General features: G+C 38.8%; 1 protein-coding gene across 3 annotated transcripts in view; it reads right to left on the bottom strand.

The window, feature by feature from the left end:
• Positions 1–15,290, bottom strand: part of AP3B1 (adaptor related protein complex 3 subunit beta 1) — a 165,507-nt gene that overhangs the window by 52,352 nt on the left and 97,865 nt on the right. For all 3 annotated transcript variants that reach the window (XR_014025209.1, XM_081318391.1, XM_081318392.1), the window contains exons 21-22: positions 10,106–10,172; positions 5,870–5,976 (exon numbers count right to left, since the gene is read on the bottom strand). Coding sequence is in view for 2 of the 3 variants with exons in the window: in XM_081318391.1 (XP_081174517.1) it covers positions 5,870–5,976; positions 10,106–10,172 (174 nt within the window). In the remaining variant the exon portion in view is untranslated. The remainder of the gene's footprint in view (positions 1–5,869; positions 5,977–10,105; positions 10,173–15,290) is intronic.

The following is a 15,290-nucleotide window of genomic DNA, read 5'->3' as shown; positions in this document are numbered from 1 at the left end:
ATTAGTCTTTATGAGCACAAATCAAAATTGATCAACTTTGTTGAAGAAAGCACAGAATTGTATCCTAATTTCAAATAGATGTTAACTTAAACTGAAATGCATGTCAACTCAAACTGGATAGGAAAGTTGATCTACTTTTAGTTTCCCAAAGAAAGATAATCATAAGACTGTAATCACAAAATTGAGGAACAGATTTCACACTATGTTTACTGACTGTATTAAAATCTAGTCATGGAATCAATCCAGGAGGCAGTCCTGGAGATAATTCTATGAAGTGCTAGAAGTTAATGTTTGATTGAAGCAATGAGTCAAATATTGACAACAACCTTAGTTCTATTAGATTACATAGGAAATTATTAAAGAAACCTAACATAGAAACATTTAATTGTGGCCAAATCTGTAATTTGGAATCACTTTTTATTTTCCTTGTATTTCAAAGAAATACAAGTAAAGATAATAATCACAGCTGATATCTTCTCTAAATCATATTTTTCCTCATGATCTACCTGGCTATTTAAATGTGTTCTATATAAGGCCATACTTACACAATTTTTGATGATGCAAAGTGTACCACAAAATTTCTCTATCATATTAAGATCATACTGCTGTGACTGGGAAGATATGCACTTTGTATTCAAATCAAGGTGCTATATTAATATTAAAATCATTAGCAAAACCAGATAAGAGCCTAACTATCTAAAGGAGTGCTTCAAGAACCGGTCTGGTTATTAAGATCTGCAGAAGATCTTTGGGGGCATCATTATTCAAAGAGTTCTATTTCTCTGACATAGAGCAATTTGGCCTTGCTCCAAATTGTGGAGCATTATCCTTTTTGATTTAAAATTGATTTCCAACCTTGCTTTGTTTGTTTTTAAAGCTGATGCATTCTATAAGAACAAAATGTTAAATAGAAATTATAAAATCAAAACTAAGATATGACTCTTTAAATTAGCTGCTTAAAACATTTTAGTTATTTTAATATTTCATCTGTTTTAGGTGCTTTTCATATTTCTATAATAACAACAACAACAATAATGATGATGATGATGATAGGAAGGGATTTTGGAGGTCATCTAGTCCAACCCCCTGCTCAGGCAGGAAACCCTATACAATTTCAGACAAGTGGCTGTCCAGTCTCTTCTTAAAAACTTGCACCGTTGGAGGATTCAAACTTCTGGAGGCAGGTTGCTCCACTGATTAATTTGTTCTAACTGTCAGGAAATTTCTCCTTAGTTCTAGGTTGCTTCTCTTTTTGATTAGTTTCCATCCATTGCTTCTTGTCCTGCCCTCAGGTGCTTTGGAAAATAACTTGACTCCCTCTTCTTTGTGGCAGCACCTGAGATATTGGAACACTGCTATCATGTCCCCCCTCGTCCTTCTCTTCATTAGACTAGACATACCCAATTTCATCAACTGTTCCTTATATGTTTTAGCCTCCAGTCCCAATCATCTTGTTCCTCTTCTCTGTACTCTTTCTAGAGTCTCAACATCTTTTTTACATCGTGGTGACCAAAACTGGAAGCAGTATTCCAAGTGTGGCCTTACCAAGGCATTGTAAATTGGTATTAACACTTCAGGTGATCTTGATTCTATCCCTCTGTTAATGCAGCCTAACACTGTGTTGGCTTTTTTGGCAGCTGCAGCACCCTGCTGGCTCATATTTAAGTGATTGCCCACTAGGACTCCAAGATCCCTCTCACAGTTGCGACTATTGAGTTGCTACTATTTATCATATGTTGTAATTTATGAAAAGAGGATACTGAAATATTAATAGACAAAGAACTACAGAAAATCTTTAAAAATTAAGAGTTTGCTTATAAAAAAGTGAAAAGAAAAATAGAGGATCAGATATACCAATATCCAAATAACAGATGGTCAACTTCAGTGTTCATAGTAAAAATTGATATTGCAAGTCTAACTGCTCAGAATTGCCTTGAACCACGAGATAGATGGCAAATAAATTTAACGAATGAATGAATATGTCAGTCAGTCCGTCCAAGATATCACCAACTAATTCATGAAGATAAAAGGTAAGGAAGATTCGTTAAGAATTGTGACCAAACAAGTGACCAAACAAGAATACAAATCAGCATGAAACAAATGCAAGAAAAATTTTCAGCTGCAGGCTGCTAATAAAATTAAGACCAGGCCTAACAAATTTTCTACATACATCCAAAATAGGAAGCACTTAAGAGAACTGCTGGATAATAAGAAAATTAAAGTACTGAAGGAAAGAAATAAGGCAAACTAATTTTTTTGCATTTATCTTTTTAAATCAGGTATATTAAGAAAAGTATTGTTAAAGATAAAAATATCCAGCTTTGATAAAGGTAGATAGACAGACAGGTTGAATATTCTAAGCCAGGGGTGTCAAACTCAATTTCATTGAGGGCCGCATCAGCACTGCGGTTGCCCTCAGGGGGCCGGGTGGGTATGGCCTGGGTGGGTGTGGCCTACTGGGTGGGCGTGGCTAGAGTGTGTATGGCCTACTGGGTGGGCGTGGCCAGCTCTACATCGTTCGCATCAAGGGTGCCTATGGGGACCTGGGCAGGAGTGGGACAGATCTGAGGGTCTCTGGCTGGAGGAGGGTCTCTGGGCCAGGGCCAAGGCAGTGGGGGCCATTCCCTCACTGTTTCCAGGATGGCTTCACGGGCCACATGAAACCACTTCGCGGGCCGCATCCGGCCCCCGGGCCTTGTGTTTGACATGTCTGTTCTAAGCCAAGAAGAAACTCTGACTTATGGTTCTAGATGAAGAAAGAAATAACTCAGGGATCCTGCTTTGAATTTAACAATAAGAGTGGATGCTTATTTCCTAGTTTATTTTTTGTTGTTAGAACTAAGCAAAATCAGCACCCATTCTTGATCAAATAAGTCAGAATCAACCAAGCCAATGCATATTCAGTGCCTTTATTTGATTTCAGCCATTGTGTTAGGCAGTTATAACTTGATAGGATGACATGCTTTCACCAGGAATCTTTCAATCTTACATAGAATAAGCATAGTTGATTTTTGACACTATTTGACATTCAGAACATTGTGTCTTAGTTTCTTAACATGGTCAAAGTGCAAATGGTTCCTATATCCATTCAAACATTTTCTTCTCAAATGGAAGTATTTCTAGGGAAAGTGTCATGTCTGAAAGAGTGCCCTTTAAAAGACTGTGTGTAATTTAAAAACCAAACATTTCCTATTTCAGGTTTTTCCCTGTGATAAGGCTAACACATATCCTAAGAGTTCCATGATGCACTAACACTTCTCAGGTTCCTCCTTCAAATGGCAGTACCTTACTTCATCTGAAAGCCACACCTGAAAAGATTCTTCAAGCCTCAGCCATATCATCCAACTTTTGCCTTAAAAAATGGTGAGTTCTCAGTGCTGATGTAAGAGTTCTGCACTAAGTATTGGATTAGATTAATTTAATGATCTTTTCCTAATCAAATATGACTTTATAATTGTTATAATTTCTCTCTAGTGATTTTGCCCAAAATACTTGAACCCAGCATCCTTTTTGCAAAACAAGGCAAATGTTAGAAGGATTAATCTTTTATGATTAATGTTAACAAAAAGAAAAATGAGAAACATATAAAAGCATTCTGAATTAACTCCTATTGGTTGGACATGATGGGCATCTCTTCTAAGTGCACTAAAAAGGTCCCAGCATTAGATCTTTTATCCTCTATTTCAGGGGTGTCAAACTCCCGGCCCACGGGCCGGATGCATCATCCGGAAGCCACACCCACTCCATTGCCAGCAATGGCAAAACTGTCCTGATACATTGTGCGACGTCATGTGACGTTGCGAGTTTGACACGTCTGCTCTATTTCATACTTTTTGTGTTTTATATTCACTAGATTTCATGCATTTTATAGTCTTTATCACATATAATGTAAACAGCAACGAATAGTGACATACCAGTAAAATGTACTTATAGGATAAAGTAGTTTTATAGGAGTAAAACTACTTTGTTATAAATAGTCAATTCCCATACAGGTCAGAGTTAAATGAGATCAATATAAAATCCATGGAGGCAATATTTCTATTTGGCCAACTGAAGTTGTACAAAACAACTGGCAGCTTGAATGTCAAAAAGGCAATCAGGCAATTTGGATGTGGAAAGAGAAGAAAGAAAGAAAAAATGTGAAATATTATATTGAAGTAGTCCCTGTACCAGTCTACATGGAAAATTTAAAGTAGGTCCAATTAAGTACTACCTTTATGGATTTGTAGTCTGTTGATCAATGTGGATAATATTGCTGTTCATGAAACATGGATAATAATAAATTTAGCTAGTCTATTCCAGGATTCTACAGACATGAAGGGCAGTATATAGACCTATTGGAACTAATGCTAGAGCATCCATTTCATCCAACCACAGACAGCCCAACCAATTTTTCTAATTTTGCTTTCTTGAATCTTGAAAGCCTGGAGTGATATTTTACAAATTCTGTTGATCTAAATAAAAGCATTATCTCTATGGCCTTGTTTTTTTTCATAATATCATACTTGTAGCATCCATACAAATGACCTTTTTAAAAATCAATGTAACAATTATGTTCCACTTGCAGGCTGGTTTAGTACTGACAGTACTAAAACTTTAAACTTTGAATTTTAAATTTTAGGTTAGATGAAAGCCACATATCACTGTAATGTTACTTTTATTGTTTCACTAAGAAGCCGGAGTCAAGCTATTCTCCAAAGCACCTGAGGGCAGGACAAGAAGCAATGGATGGAAACTAACCAAAGAGAGAAGTAACCTAGAACTAAAGGAGAAATTTCCTGACAGTTAGAACAATTAGTCAGTGGAACAACCTGCCTCCAGAATTGGTGAATGCTCCAACACTGGAAGTTTTTAAGAAGAGACTGGACAGCCATTTGCCTGAAATGGTATAGGGTTTCCTGCCTGAGCAGGGGTTGGACTAGATGACCTCCAAGCTCCCTTCCAACTTTATTATTATTATGTTATTATTACAGTGAAAAGTTTCCTCAATGTGTATATACGACCTAGCAATTTTAATATAGCATATAGCAGAATTAAATCCCACTATGTTTCTTAATAAAACACAAGAGAAAGGCACTCAGTTCAATAGGCCAATGCGGCAACTAAGGAATTTACTGTTGCTGCTGTCAAACACCCAGAACAAAGTTTTGGAGCATAATGTGATGAGAATGGTTTATACCTTAGACCAGGGGTAGGCAACCTTGGCTCTTTTATGACTCGTGGACTTCAACTTCCAGAATTCCTGAGCCACCCAGGCTGGCTCAGGAATTCTGGGAGTTGAAGTCCACGAGTCATATAAGAGCCAAGGTTGCCTACCCCTGCCTTAGACCAGTGTTTCCCAATCTCGGGTACTGCAAGATGCGTGGACTTCAACTCCCAGAATTCCCCAGCCAGCTATGCTGGCTGGGGAATTCTGGGAGTTGAAGTCCACGCATCTTACAATTCCCGAGGTTGGGAAACACTGCCTTAGACAATCACTATTGTTTTTCTAACACTCTTCGGGCTTCTTATTATTAACATGCAATATTCTCTTAATAACTATATGGCAAAATTCTGATAAGTCAGATTAAAATGTGAGCTCTTTGTTAGATAGGAACTCCTTGTAAAACTTGATACAAATCCTGATAGAAAAAAATGGCATAATGTTCCAGAAAATGGTTTTGGTTAAAAAAACCTGTAATACTAATTTATAAAATTATCTTGTATGATTATATAAACATGAGCTTTTTAAACTCACTCAAAACCTGTTGCTGTCACCACTTTCCACTTTCAAATATATTAAAGAGAAGAGGAGCGCTCCAAATAATAAATTGTTGAAGATGCAAACATACTTAAAAGCATAAAAATAAATCAGTTCATAATTACTTACATCAATGACTGAAGAACTTGATAAACTTAAACCTTCTAGGTCTGCTGCTAAGATGGGAGAGAGAATTGGTGGTTTGCAAAAGGTAGTAAGAACTGGTGGAGGACTGACTGAAAATAAAATGATTAAGAAAAATAATTAAAACCGAATACGTATATGAATATATAAATAAATAAATCATATTTAATTATTTTATTGTATTCTCCCGAAGGACTCGGGGCGGTGTACAGGGCAGTTAAAACACAATATACAAAGTTAAAAATAAATTACATTAAATTAGCCCCAACAAGTAAATCACAGTCTAAAAATTTAAAATTCCAATCCCTCAGTCCAGGCCGGCAAGCTCAAATAACCAAGTTTTCAGGTCGTGGCAAAAGGAGCGAAGGTCGGGAGCCGTCCAGAGCTCAACAGGGAGCTGGTTCCAGAGGGCAGGCGCGCCCACAGAGAATGCTCTCCCCCTGGGGGCCGCCAGTCGGCATTCCCTGGCCGACGGCACCCTGAGGAGGCCTGTTCTGAACCAGCCTGCTACCGGCCTTGCAATAAGGCAAACCCCTGTTCAAACAGTAGAGACTGGAGAGCGTCTGAGGCTGGAAAGCGTCTGCCAAGATTTATTACTCAAACAACAGAACAAGAAACAAAACACTGGAACTTGAATATTCAAACGGAAGGGTTGCTTTCAGCAACCAGCCCTTCCCCAAACACTCCTTTTATTTAGAGTTCAGGGCGTGGCCTCCCTGTGCCTCCTCCCGAGGAGTCCCACAGCCTTTCTCTGTTTGTTCCTGCTCGACTGCCTCCTGCGTCGGGCGTCCTTGAACAGGGCCAGCTGTGGGTCATCATCCTCCGCACTATCGGGCTCACGCAGCTGAGAAGAGGGCCCCGGCTGGGGGCTCTGCGAAGCCTCCAAGCCATCATCAGCCAGTTCGTCTTCCACACCCTCCTCCTCCCCCTCATCTGAGTCATCCGAGACATCTGAGCCGGCTGCCGGACCCACAGGCTGGCCCTGAGTCACAACAAGGCCCTCTGTGTGGGAGCGCACAGGACGATGGGAAGTTAACGGCTGGCAGAAGGTACTCCCGTAAATAATCCGGACCCATGCCATTTAGGGCTTTATAGGTCATCACCAGCACCTTGAATCTCACCCGGAGGGCAACTGGAAGCCAATGCAGCTCGCGGAGCAGAGGTGTTATATGGGAGTATCGGGAGACCCCCATCACCACTCGTGCGGCCGCATTCTGCACCAGTTGGAGCCTCCAGGTGGTCCTCAAGGGCAGCCCCATGTAAAGAGCATTGCAGTAGTCAATCCGAGAGGTCACGAGTGCATGATGACTGTACGTAGGGCATCTTGGTCCAAATAGGGCCGCAACTGGTGCACCAGGCGAACCTGGGCAAAAGCCCCCCTGGTCACAGCTCCTATATGATCTTCTAAACTGAGCTGTGAATCAAGGAGGACACCCAAGTTGTAAGCCCTATCTACGGGGGGGGTAACACCTCACCCCCCATAGTTAAAGATGGAATAGACTGGGTAACCCGAGATGCCGGTATGTACAGCACACTCGGTTTTGTCGGGATTAAGACGAAGCCTGTTCCTCCCCATCCAGACCCTCACCGCCTCCAGGCACCGGGACATCACGGCAAGGGCATCACTGGGTTGATTTGGGGTGGAAATAAAACATTGGGTATCATCAGCATACTGATCAGCAGCATACTGATGATACCCCACCCCAAAACCATATGACTAAGACTATGATTCTATGGCAACATAAGAAAATAAGGGTTCTCCCATATCACTTCACCCATCCAGCCCAGTGTTCTATGTCACAGTGTCCTGAAAGCACAATCTCAAAATAACACTGTTCCTTCCTACAAAGTTGTACTTAAGATTTGCAGTCTGTGATTTATAGCCATCAAGACTGATAGCACTAACACTTCTCTGTTCCAGTCATTTGTCTCCTTTTAAAATCATCTAAATGACATCACCACATCTGATAAATTTGCTGCTCTGCAAAATAAATTTTTTATTACTCTGATTTTACCACATTTAACTTCAGTAACTATACGCCCATGTTATAACATTCTGAGAAAAATTATATAATTTTATGCTGTATATGATTTGACAAATTTCTATCGCATCACCTCTTATCTGCTTCTGCTTTAAGCTAAAAAACCTCAAATGATGTATTTTTCATTGCAAAGGGGACATTCTACGCTCTAATCATTTTGAGGGCCATTTTCTGCATCGTTTCCAGCTCTTCACTATGCTTTCCAAGGTATTGTTAACAGAACTGTGCACAGTATTCCAAGTAAAGTTGTGTCATATAATGGCATTACATATGGACAGTTTTATTTGGTTTTACATTTCAGGAAGGTGAATTCTAATTGAATGTTAGGAAGTAACTTCCACAGTGAAGCAAATTATCTAGAGAGGTGGCAGGCTCCCCTCAGCTGATATGTTCAAATAGAGACTGAACAACCACCTGCCAGGGATGATTTAAGCTGAAACCCAACATTGAACAGGGAATTAGTCTCAATGGCCTCTCTTCCAACTGTATAATTTTCATTCTTTTTTCTAATGGTGCAACTTTTATGTCTGAAAATCCACATACATTTGTCTATTGCACATGTGTAAATTTGTAATAAAATGTGCGCTGATAATGCTTTATTTATTTATTTTATTTATTTATTAATGGGGCTTATATCCCGCCCTATCTCCCGAAGGACTCAGGGAGGCTAACAGCAATAATGGGGCTACTCTTGAAGACCACTCGGAGGTTCCAACTGGTACAGAATGCAGCCGCGAGAGTTGTGTTGGGAGTTTCCCGACACCCCCATGTCACACCTTTGCTCCGCGAGCTGCATTGGCTTCCAGTTGTCTTCCGGGTGAGGTTCAAGGTGTTAGTAATGACCTACAAAGCCGTACATGGCATGGGTCCGGAATACCTTGGGGAGCACCTGCGGCCGGCGTCAACTTCCCTCCGCCCAGTACGCTCCCACAGAGAGGGCCTCCTCAGGGTTCCACCGGTCAAAGAATGCCGACTGGTGGCCCCCAGGGGGAGGGCGTTCTCTGTGGGCACGCCAGATTTATGGAACCATCTTCTGGTCGAGCTCCGGATGGCACCTGATCTCTGCTCCTTCCGGCGCGATCTTAAAACCCACCTTTTTGTACAAGCTGGCCTGGCCTGATGGGATGGGGTCGGGTTTTATAAATTGGTCTTAACTTTTAATCTGTACTAATTTATTACGGGCATTGCTGTTTAATCACTTTTAATAATTTTTAATTTTTGTATCTTGTTTTTATTATGTATTGCCCTGTTCACTGCCCTGAGTCCTTCGAGAGAAGGGCGGTATACAAATTAAATTAATAAATAAATAATAATAAATAAATAATATACAATAAATACAGAATAGATGTACAGAGCTGAAAATAAACTATGGAAATGTTTTGTATGGAGAGAGAAAGAGAGAGAGAGAGAGAGAGAGAGAGACAGACAGACAGACAGACAGATCATTTTTAAAGTTTTGGGTTTTTGTACTTTGCAATACTTCACAAATCGGTGTATTTTGAAATTATATGATATTGCAAACAGAAATCCTGGATTCCAACTTTGCTGGTAGGAGAATCCACTGAGCAGAATTATACTAGCAGAAATGGATTCAATATATACCAATTCCTTCTTTCCCCAGTTATCCTCTTCAAGTTTCATATTGTGAAAGATGGAGCTGCAGATTTCAGGAATGTAAAGCTAAGAGAAATCTCATCTCCAAGTTTAATGCTTTTTTGCTATTGTTTTATTTATAATTGAGGCTACATTTTTCCTAGCATCATTACAGGAATTTATCATTTAAAATATATTTCTGAATAAGATTATAAATGTTATCTACTGTATATTCTCACTTAAAATGTTACTGAATTATAAAGATATACTTAGTCTAATATAGTATATTATTATTACAGAAATAAATTTATCTGATATGGAATAAAAACAAGATAATTCACATTAACATTAACTTTTTTAGACAGAATAATTAGAGATTTGAATATATTATACAGGGTTTCTGAAATTAATTATTACATTGCATAACTTAACAAAAGCACTCAGTTTGAACATACAGATATGTTAATATATCTGTACAAGACTATTAGCGGTATCTTGTTTTCCAAAAATGAATTCAAGCAATTTAAATGGTATGGCCAGATATATGTAAATATCACAATCAAAGGCAAATATCTCAAGTACTTACAGTCATCCAAATCTAAGAGTGACACATCTTGTTTAGTAGTTTCCTTCCCTCGCAAACGTTCTTCCTTCTGCAAAAAGCATATGAATGTTTGATGCTTTTTATCACTGTGTAAAAACATTTCTTATCGTTTTATAAAAAATAAAGTAACTCTATGCCCTCTATCTTAACAAGCTTCACAGAGTAAGAATTCATAAGTGCTGCAATTCCTTCAACACCATAATATTATTTGCCTGAAACAATAGCACAATACAATATTTTCACTGAGTAGTATTACACCATAACGTAAGGTGTTTTTTTACAGGATTGGATTAGTGTTCTGCATTAATCACATTGTTGTACTATAAGCTTTTTGTTGTGTTCTAAAAATAATTTATGATGATTTTGGTCTAGTTTATAAAACACTGCATTTTCTATTTCCGGTATCACAGTCTTTTCTTCCCTACAACCCCGAGCTTGTTTATTTAGCATTCAGTTTGGTTTTCCTTCTCTAAAGTTAAAGTCACATTTCTCAATTCATAACATTTCAAATACAGTGGATTAAAATTTGGAGAGTTCCAGATTATCGATGGCCAGTCTGGTGCTTCACTATTTGAATATGTGACTAAATCAAATGAGAGCTAAAGCCAGGAGGAATAAAATTTTATTTTTGCTGGACTCTATAAGCCACAGAATTGAGATTTCATTAATCAAATATTCAAACCAAACAAACAACGCAGAAGAAGGCAGTAAAAAACTATATCTGTATTGCTTCCCAAAAAAATGGATGCATCCATAAAGGCAGCAGGAATCACATTAAATTTTACAATTTTCATCTTTACTGAATAAAATAGTAAAAGACCTAAAAATCCAGCAAAGAAAGGACTTAAACATAAATTAGCCTATCAACATACAAAAAGAGGGCGGAAAAAAGATCAGTTTTTAAACAATGTTTTAGAGTGAAAAAACAATCAGGAATTTTTATTTTTACTCTGAAACATTATCCTCAAAACCCGTACAGAATTCACTACTTGCTACAGCATACATAACCAATATCTTAGTCTCCTTTGGGAAGGAGAGCGATATCTATAACAAAGGTAGAGCAGACATATTTAAAAAATGAATCAATTATCCCTTAGGTTACACTGTAATATATCATAAGGGTATTCTTCTCATGTGAAAATGAGATGCCTTGTCATAGCTTGCCACAAATTCTGGCACAGATTATTTAGCAAAGTTGTAACTTATTTGAAGTGTTACAATACAATATACAATATATCAGGAATATGAAGCATGTTTCCTCCAGGGTTCACCCCGCTTCTTTTGAGATGGCAGACAAAATCCATTGCTGTCTCTATCTAGGGTACAACTGCTAAGCAATGGTGGGATTCAGCCAGTTCACACCACTTTGATAGAACCGGTACTAATTTTTTGTTGCCCAGGCCCAGAATGGACTTCCGGAAGCAGCATACACACAGAGAACTGGTTGTTCACATATTTGAATCCCACCACTGCTGCTAAGTATTGTAAAAGAAATCCCAAACCACCAACAGTATATTTATATATCAATTAAATCTAGAGAATTCAGTAAATATAATCACCAGCACTTTGCTGGCAACCAGGAATGATTTGCATGCTCAAACCCATGTATCTCAAGATCTTGTCCAGTTGTCTGTACATTGCAAATTTAAGTGGAAAGACTCGTAATTCTAGGAGAATGTGGAAATGATTCTCCCATCATTTCTGCTTACCCCACCAAATCTAGCAGGCAGGGCATGCTCTGAGTCCCTTCCATTAACCAATGTCATCTTGTTGGATGCAGGAGTCTTTCCTTCTCTGTGGCAGTGCCTTTCCTGTGGAACAGTATCTCTCCAGAAATCTGGTTGGCCCTGACCCTGTTAGACATTCATCACACACTGAAGACCTAGTGTTTCGTTCTCCAGGTGTTTGGGCCAAGAGAATTCTCTTGGCATTGCTATTTTTATAAACTGGGTCTATCATTAAACTTTGGGTACTGTGGCTTAGATGGCAATGTGTTGTTTTAACCACATATGCCACTCTGAATTACTGTGTGAAGTGGGTGGCCATATAAATCAATGAAAAAGTTCTTTCTACTGCATGCGCAGGAGGCTAGCTACTACAAATATTAAAATTAAATAACCCTGGCTACTAACCAAGATAACATCTGGTAAACCCTGTGGTATAAGATCACTTTGAGAAAAATAATCACTCAAGTTTAACTAAATTTCAGAAAAAGCAAAGAGACTTAATTATACTTTAAGTTATACAACTAGTTCGGATGTGGGAATCATGGAGCAGACCTAGAATTAATCTTAGGTTTGTTTGCTTTTGGTCTACTCTGAAACATGAAAGCTGTAATTAATTATGATTGAGTTCATAAAACTGAATACACAATAAAAATGTTCTGCTAACATATATTCTGGAAACCAGCTAATATAACATTTAATTAAAAGCACATGCACAAACTTATTTCTTTATTTTTTGGATTAAGCAGAACATAGAAAAGGAGAAAGAAATAGCCAAAGAAATTAAAGGCATGAAGAAAAAGTAGCATACATATAAAATCCTCATTGAGGGACCACAGCTGGGACTAGCAACTTAACAGCTAAGTGAAACTATATATGTGTTTATGATCCTACTTCAGGATCATACCTTACTTCCATTTTTCCAAATGGGTATTTTTGCCAGAAACCAGAACACCAGAAACAGGCAAAAAAAACACACCAAACCTCACAATACTGTAAATCGCACGACTCACGACTCAGTTTTGAAGATCATATTGGAGTCGTGGCTAGGGGGGCATTTGCACAGATTCGTCTTATATACCAATTGCGCCCCTTTTTGGACCGAGATGCCCTACGTACAGTCACCCACGCACTCGTCACCTCCCGTATTGATTACTGTAATGCTCTCTACATGGGGCTGCCCTTGAAGTCCACCCGGAGGCTTCAGCTGGTGCAGAATGCAGCTGCACGGGTTGTGATGGGAGCACCCCGATACTCCCATATTACACCCCTCCTGCGTGAGCTGCATTGGCTACCAGTTGCCCTCCGGGTGAGATTTAAGGTGCTGGTACTTACCTTTAAAGCCCTACATGGCTTAGGTCCGGGATACTTGCAGGACCATCTGCTGCCGGGAACAAATTCCCATCGTCCAGTACGCTCACACAGAGAAGGCCTCCTCAGGGTACCGTCAGCTAGGCAATGTCGGCTGGCGACCCCCAGGGGGAGGGCCTTCTCTGTGGGAGCGCCAGCCCTATGGAATCAGCTCCCCCCTGAGCTTCGGATGGCCCAAAACCTCCAATCCTTTCGCCGTGGCCTCAAAACACTCCTGTTCCACCAGGCTGACCTGGACTGACAGGCATTTTAATTAATTTATATTTAGAATTTTTAATTTATTTTTAATTCTTTAATTTTAATTTATTGCACAGATGATTTCAATTTTATTTTTATCTTGATTTCTGTACTTATTATATGTTTTGTTGTTAGCCGCCCTGAGTCCTTCAGGAGATAGGGCGGGATATAAATCCCATCAATAAATAAATAAATAAATAAAATCATAGACATATGATAGCAGGACACAGCAACAACTGAAAAAGGTGAACCAGTGCAACGAAACTTGGTTGTAAGTAAGTCTGGGAAAGTCTGTCATGACTTCAAACCATTTTAACTGATCTGTCATAAGTTGAGGACTACCCGTACTCCATCTTCAGTAAATATTCTATGAAAGGCTACAATGTGTCTACTTTTCTAATTTTTTTAGTAATTATTCACTACCTCAAAACAAAACAAGCTTGGTGTTTCATCAGATCCATTTTCCTTTTCCTTATCCATCACACAATCTAATATTTGCTGGAAATAATTTGTGCTCTCAATTAAAAAAGTATCATCTTCACATAAAAAGTAAGAGGGCAATTAGGAAATAAACCAGTTTTCACATGTATGACTATTGCAGCAATCCCATGGTCAAAATTTGGCAACTGACAATGCATTTATGACAGTTGTATTGTCCCAGGGTGGTATGATCACCATTTGTAACCTTCCTAAACAGCTTCCGACAAGCAAAGTCAATGGGGGAAACCAGATTCACTTAACAACCACATGATTCACTTAACAACTACAGTGATTTGCTTAATAACTCATAAAATGTCATAATATGGGGCAAAACTCACTGAACAACTCCCTTTCTTAGCAATGGAAATTTTGGCCTCAAATTTTGGGCTTAAGTGGTTATAAATCGAGGACTACCTATATATGCACTGTATCATACATACTGAGAATATTTTTATTTACATTTTAGTTTATTTCTTTTCCAATATATGTGTCACTTTTTTGATGCCAGTATAACTTAAAATACAATAAATTATCAAAACATAAAAATGTTACAAGCAGGAATAAACATTAATATTCTACAGCAAATTGGTTGTAGCAAAATCTAAAATGAAGAAAAATGAACAAAAAAAATCTCCTTAAAACAAAAGGAACACTGGTAGGAAGGCAATTCAAATTCTAATGGCAAGAAAGTTCATATACTAGTTGGTTCCAGGAAATACAAGCTTGCATTCATTCCTCCATTTACAGCCTATCTGCATCACTGAGAGCTTTGACTTTTAGGAAGGATGGGAATGGAACGGGAAAATTGGAATAGAGTGGCAAATGAATGTGGTTTTCTGCTTGTGCAAGGTATCTTTGGATTCAGGCTATAGGAAAAGGTTGAATTCAAAGACAGAAGACTTTTCTCACATGTTGCTCTCTGCTCTGACTTAGAAAGCAAAGATAGAAAGGCCTCAGCAGCATTTCAAGAACTGCCAAGCCAAAGTGGAAAAAAGGCTGAAGTACTTCACCGTCAGCCTAAAGGCTGGTGGAATGAGGAATGAAGAAATGAGGAAAGTCTGTGCCCCATTTTGAACCAGGAAGCCCTCAATATGACCAACCAACCAGGTTTCCAGGAAAGCTGGAAACTGACTTTGTAATAATGCCGCTTGGGGTGTGTGTGAAAGCCCTAATAAGCAGGCATATACATAGAATGAAGGCTACTGCTAAGCTTGTAAGCCGCCCTGAGTCTTCGGAGAAGGGCGGGATATAAATGGAATTAAAATAAAATAAATAAATAAAGTCTTTTTTTCCCCAGTCAGACAAACCTGCCACTTAAAAAGTGTATGACTCTGGTAGGAGTGGGGGAGAAAGGG

Source organism: Vipera berus (genome assembly GCF_964194415.1).
Source record: "Vipera berus genome assembly, chromosome: 2".
Lineage (NCBI taxonomy): Eukaryota > Metazoa > Chordata > Lepidosauria > Squamata > Viperidae > Vipera > Vipera berus.
The sequence above is the reverse complement of the archived record's forward strand: the minus strand, read 5'-3'. Positions and strand labels throughout refer to the sequence as shown.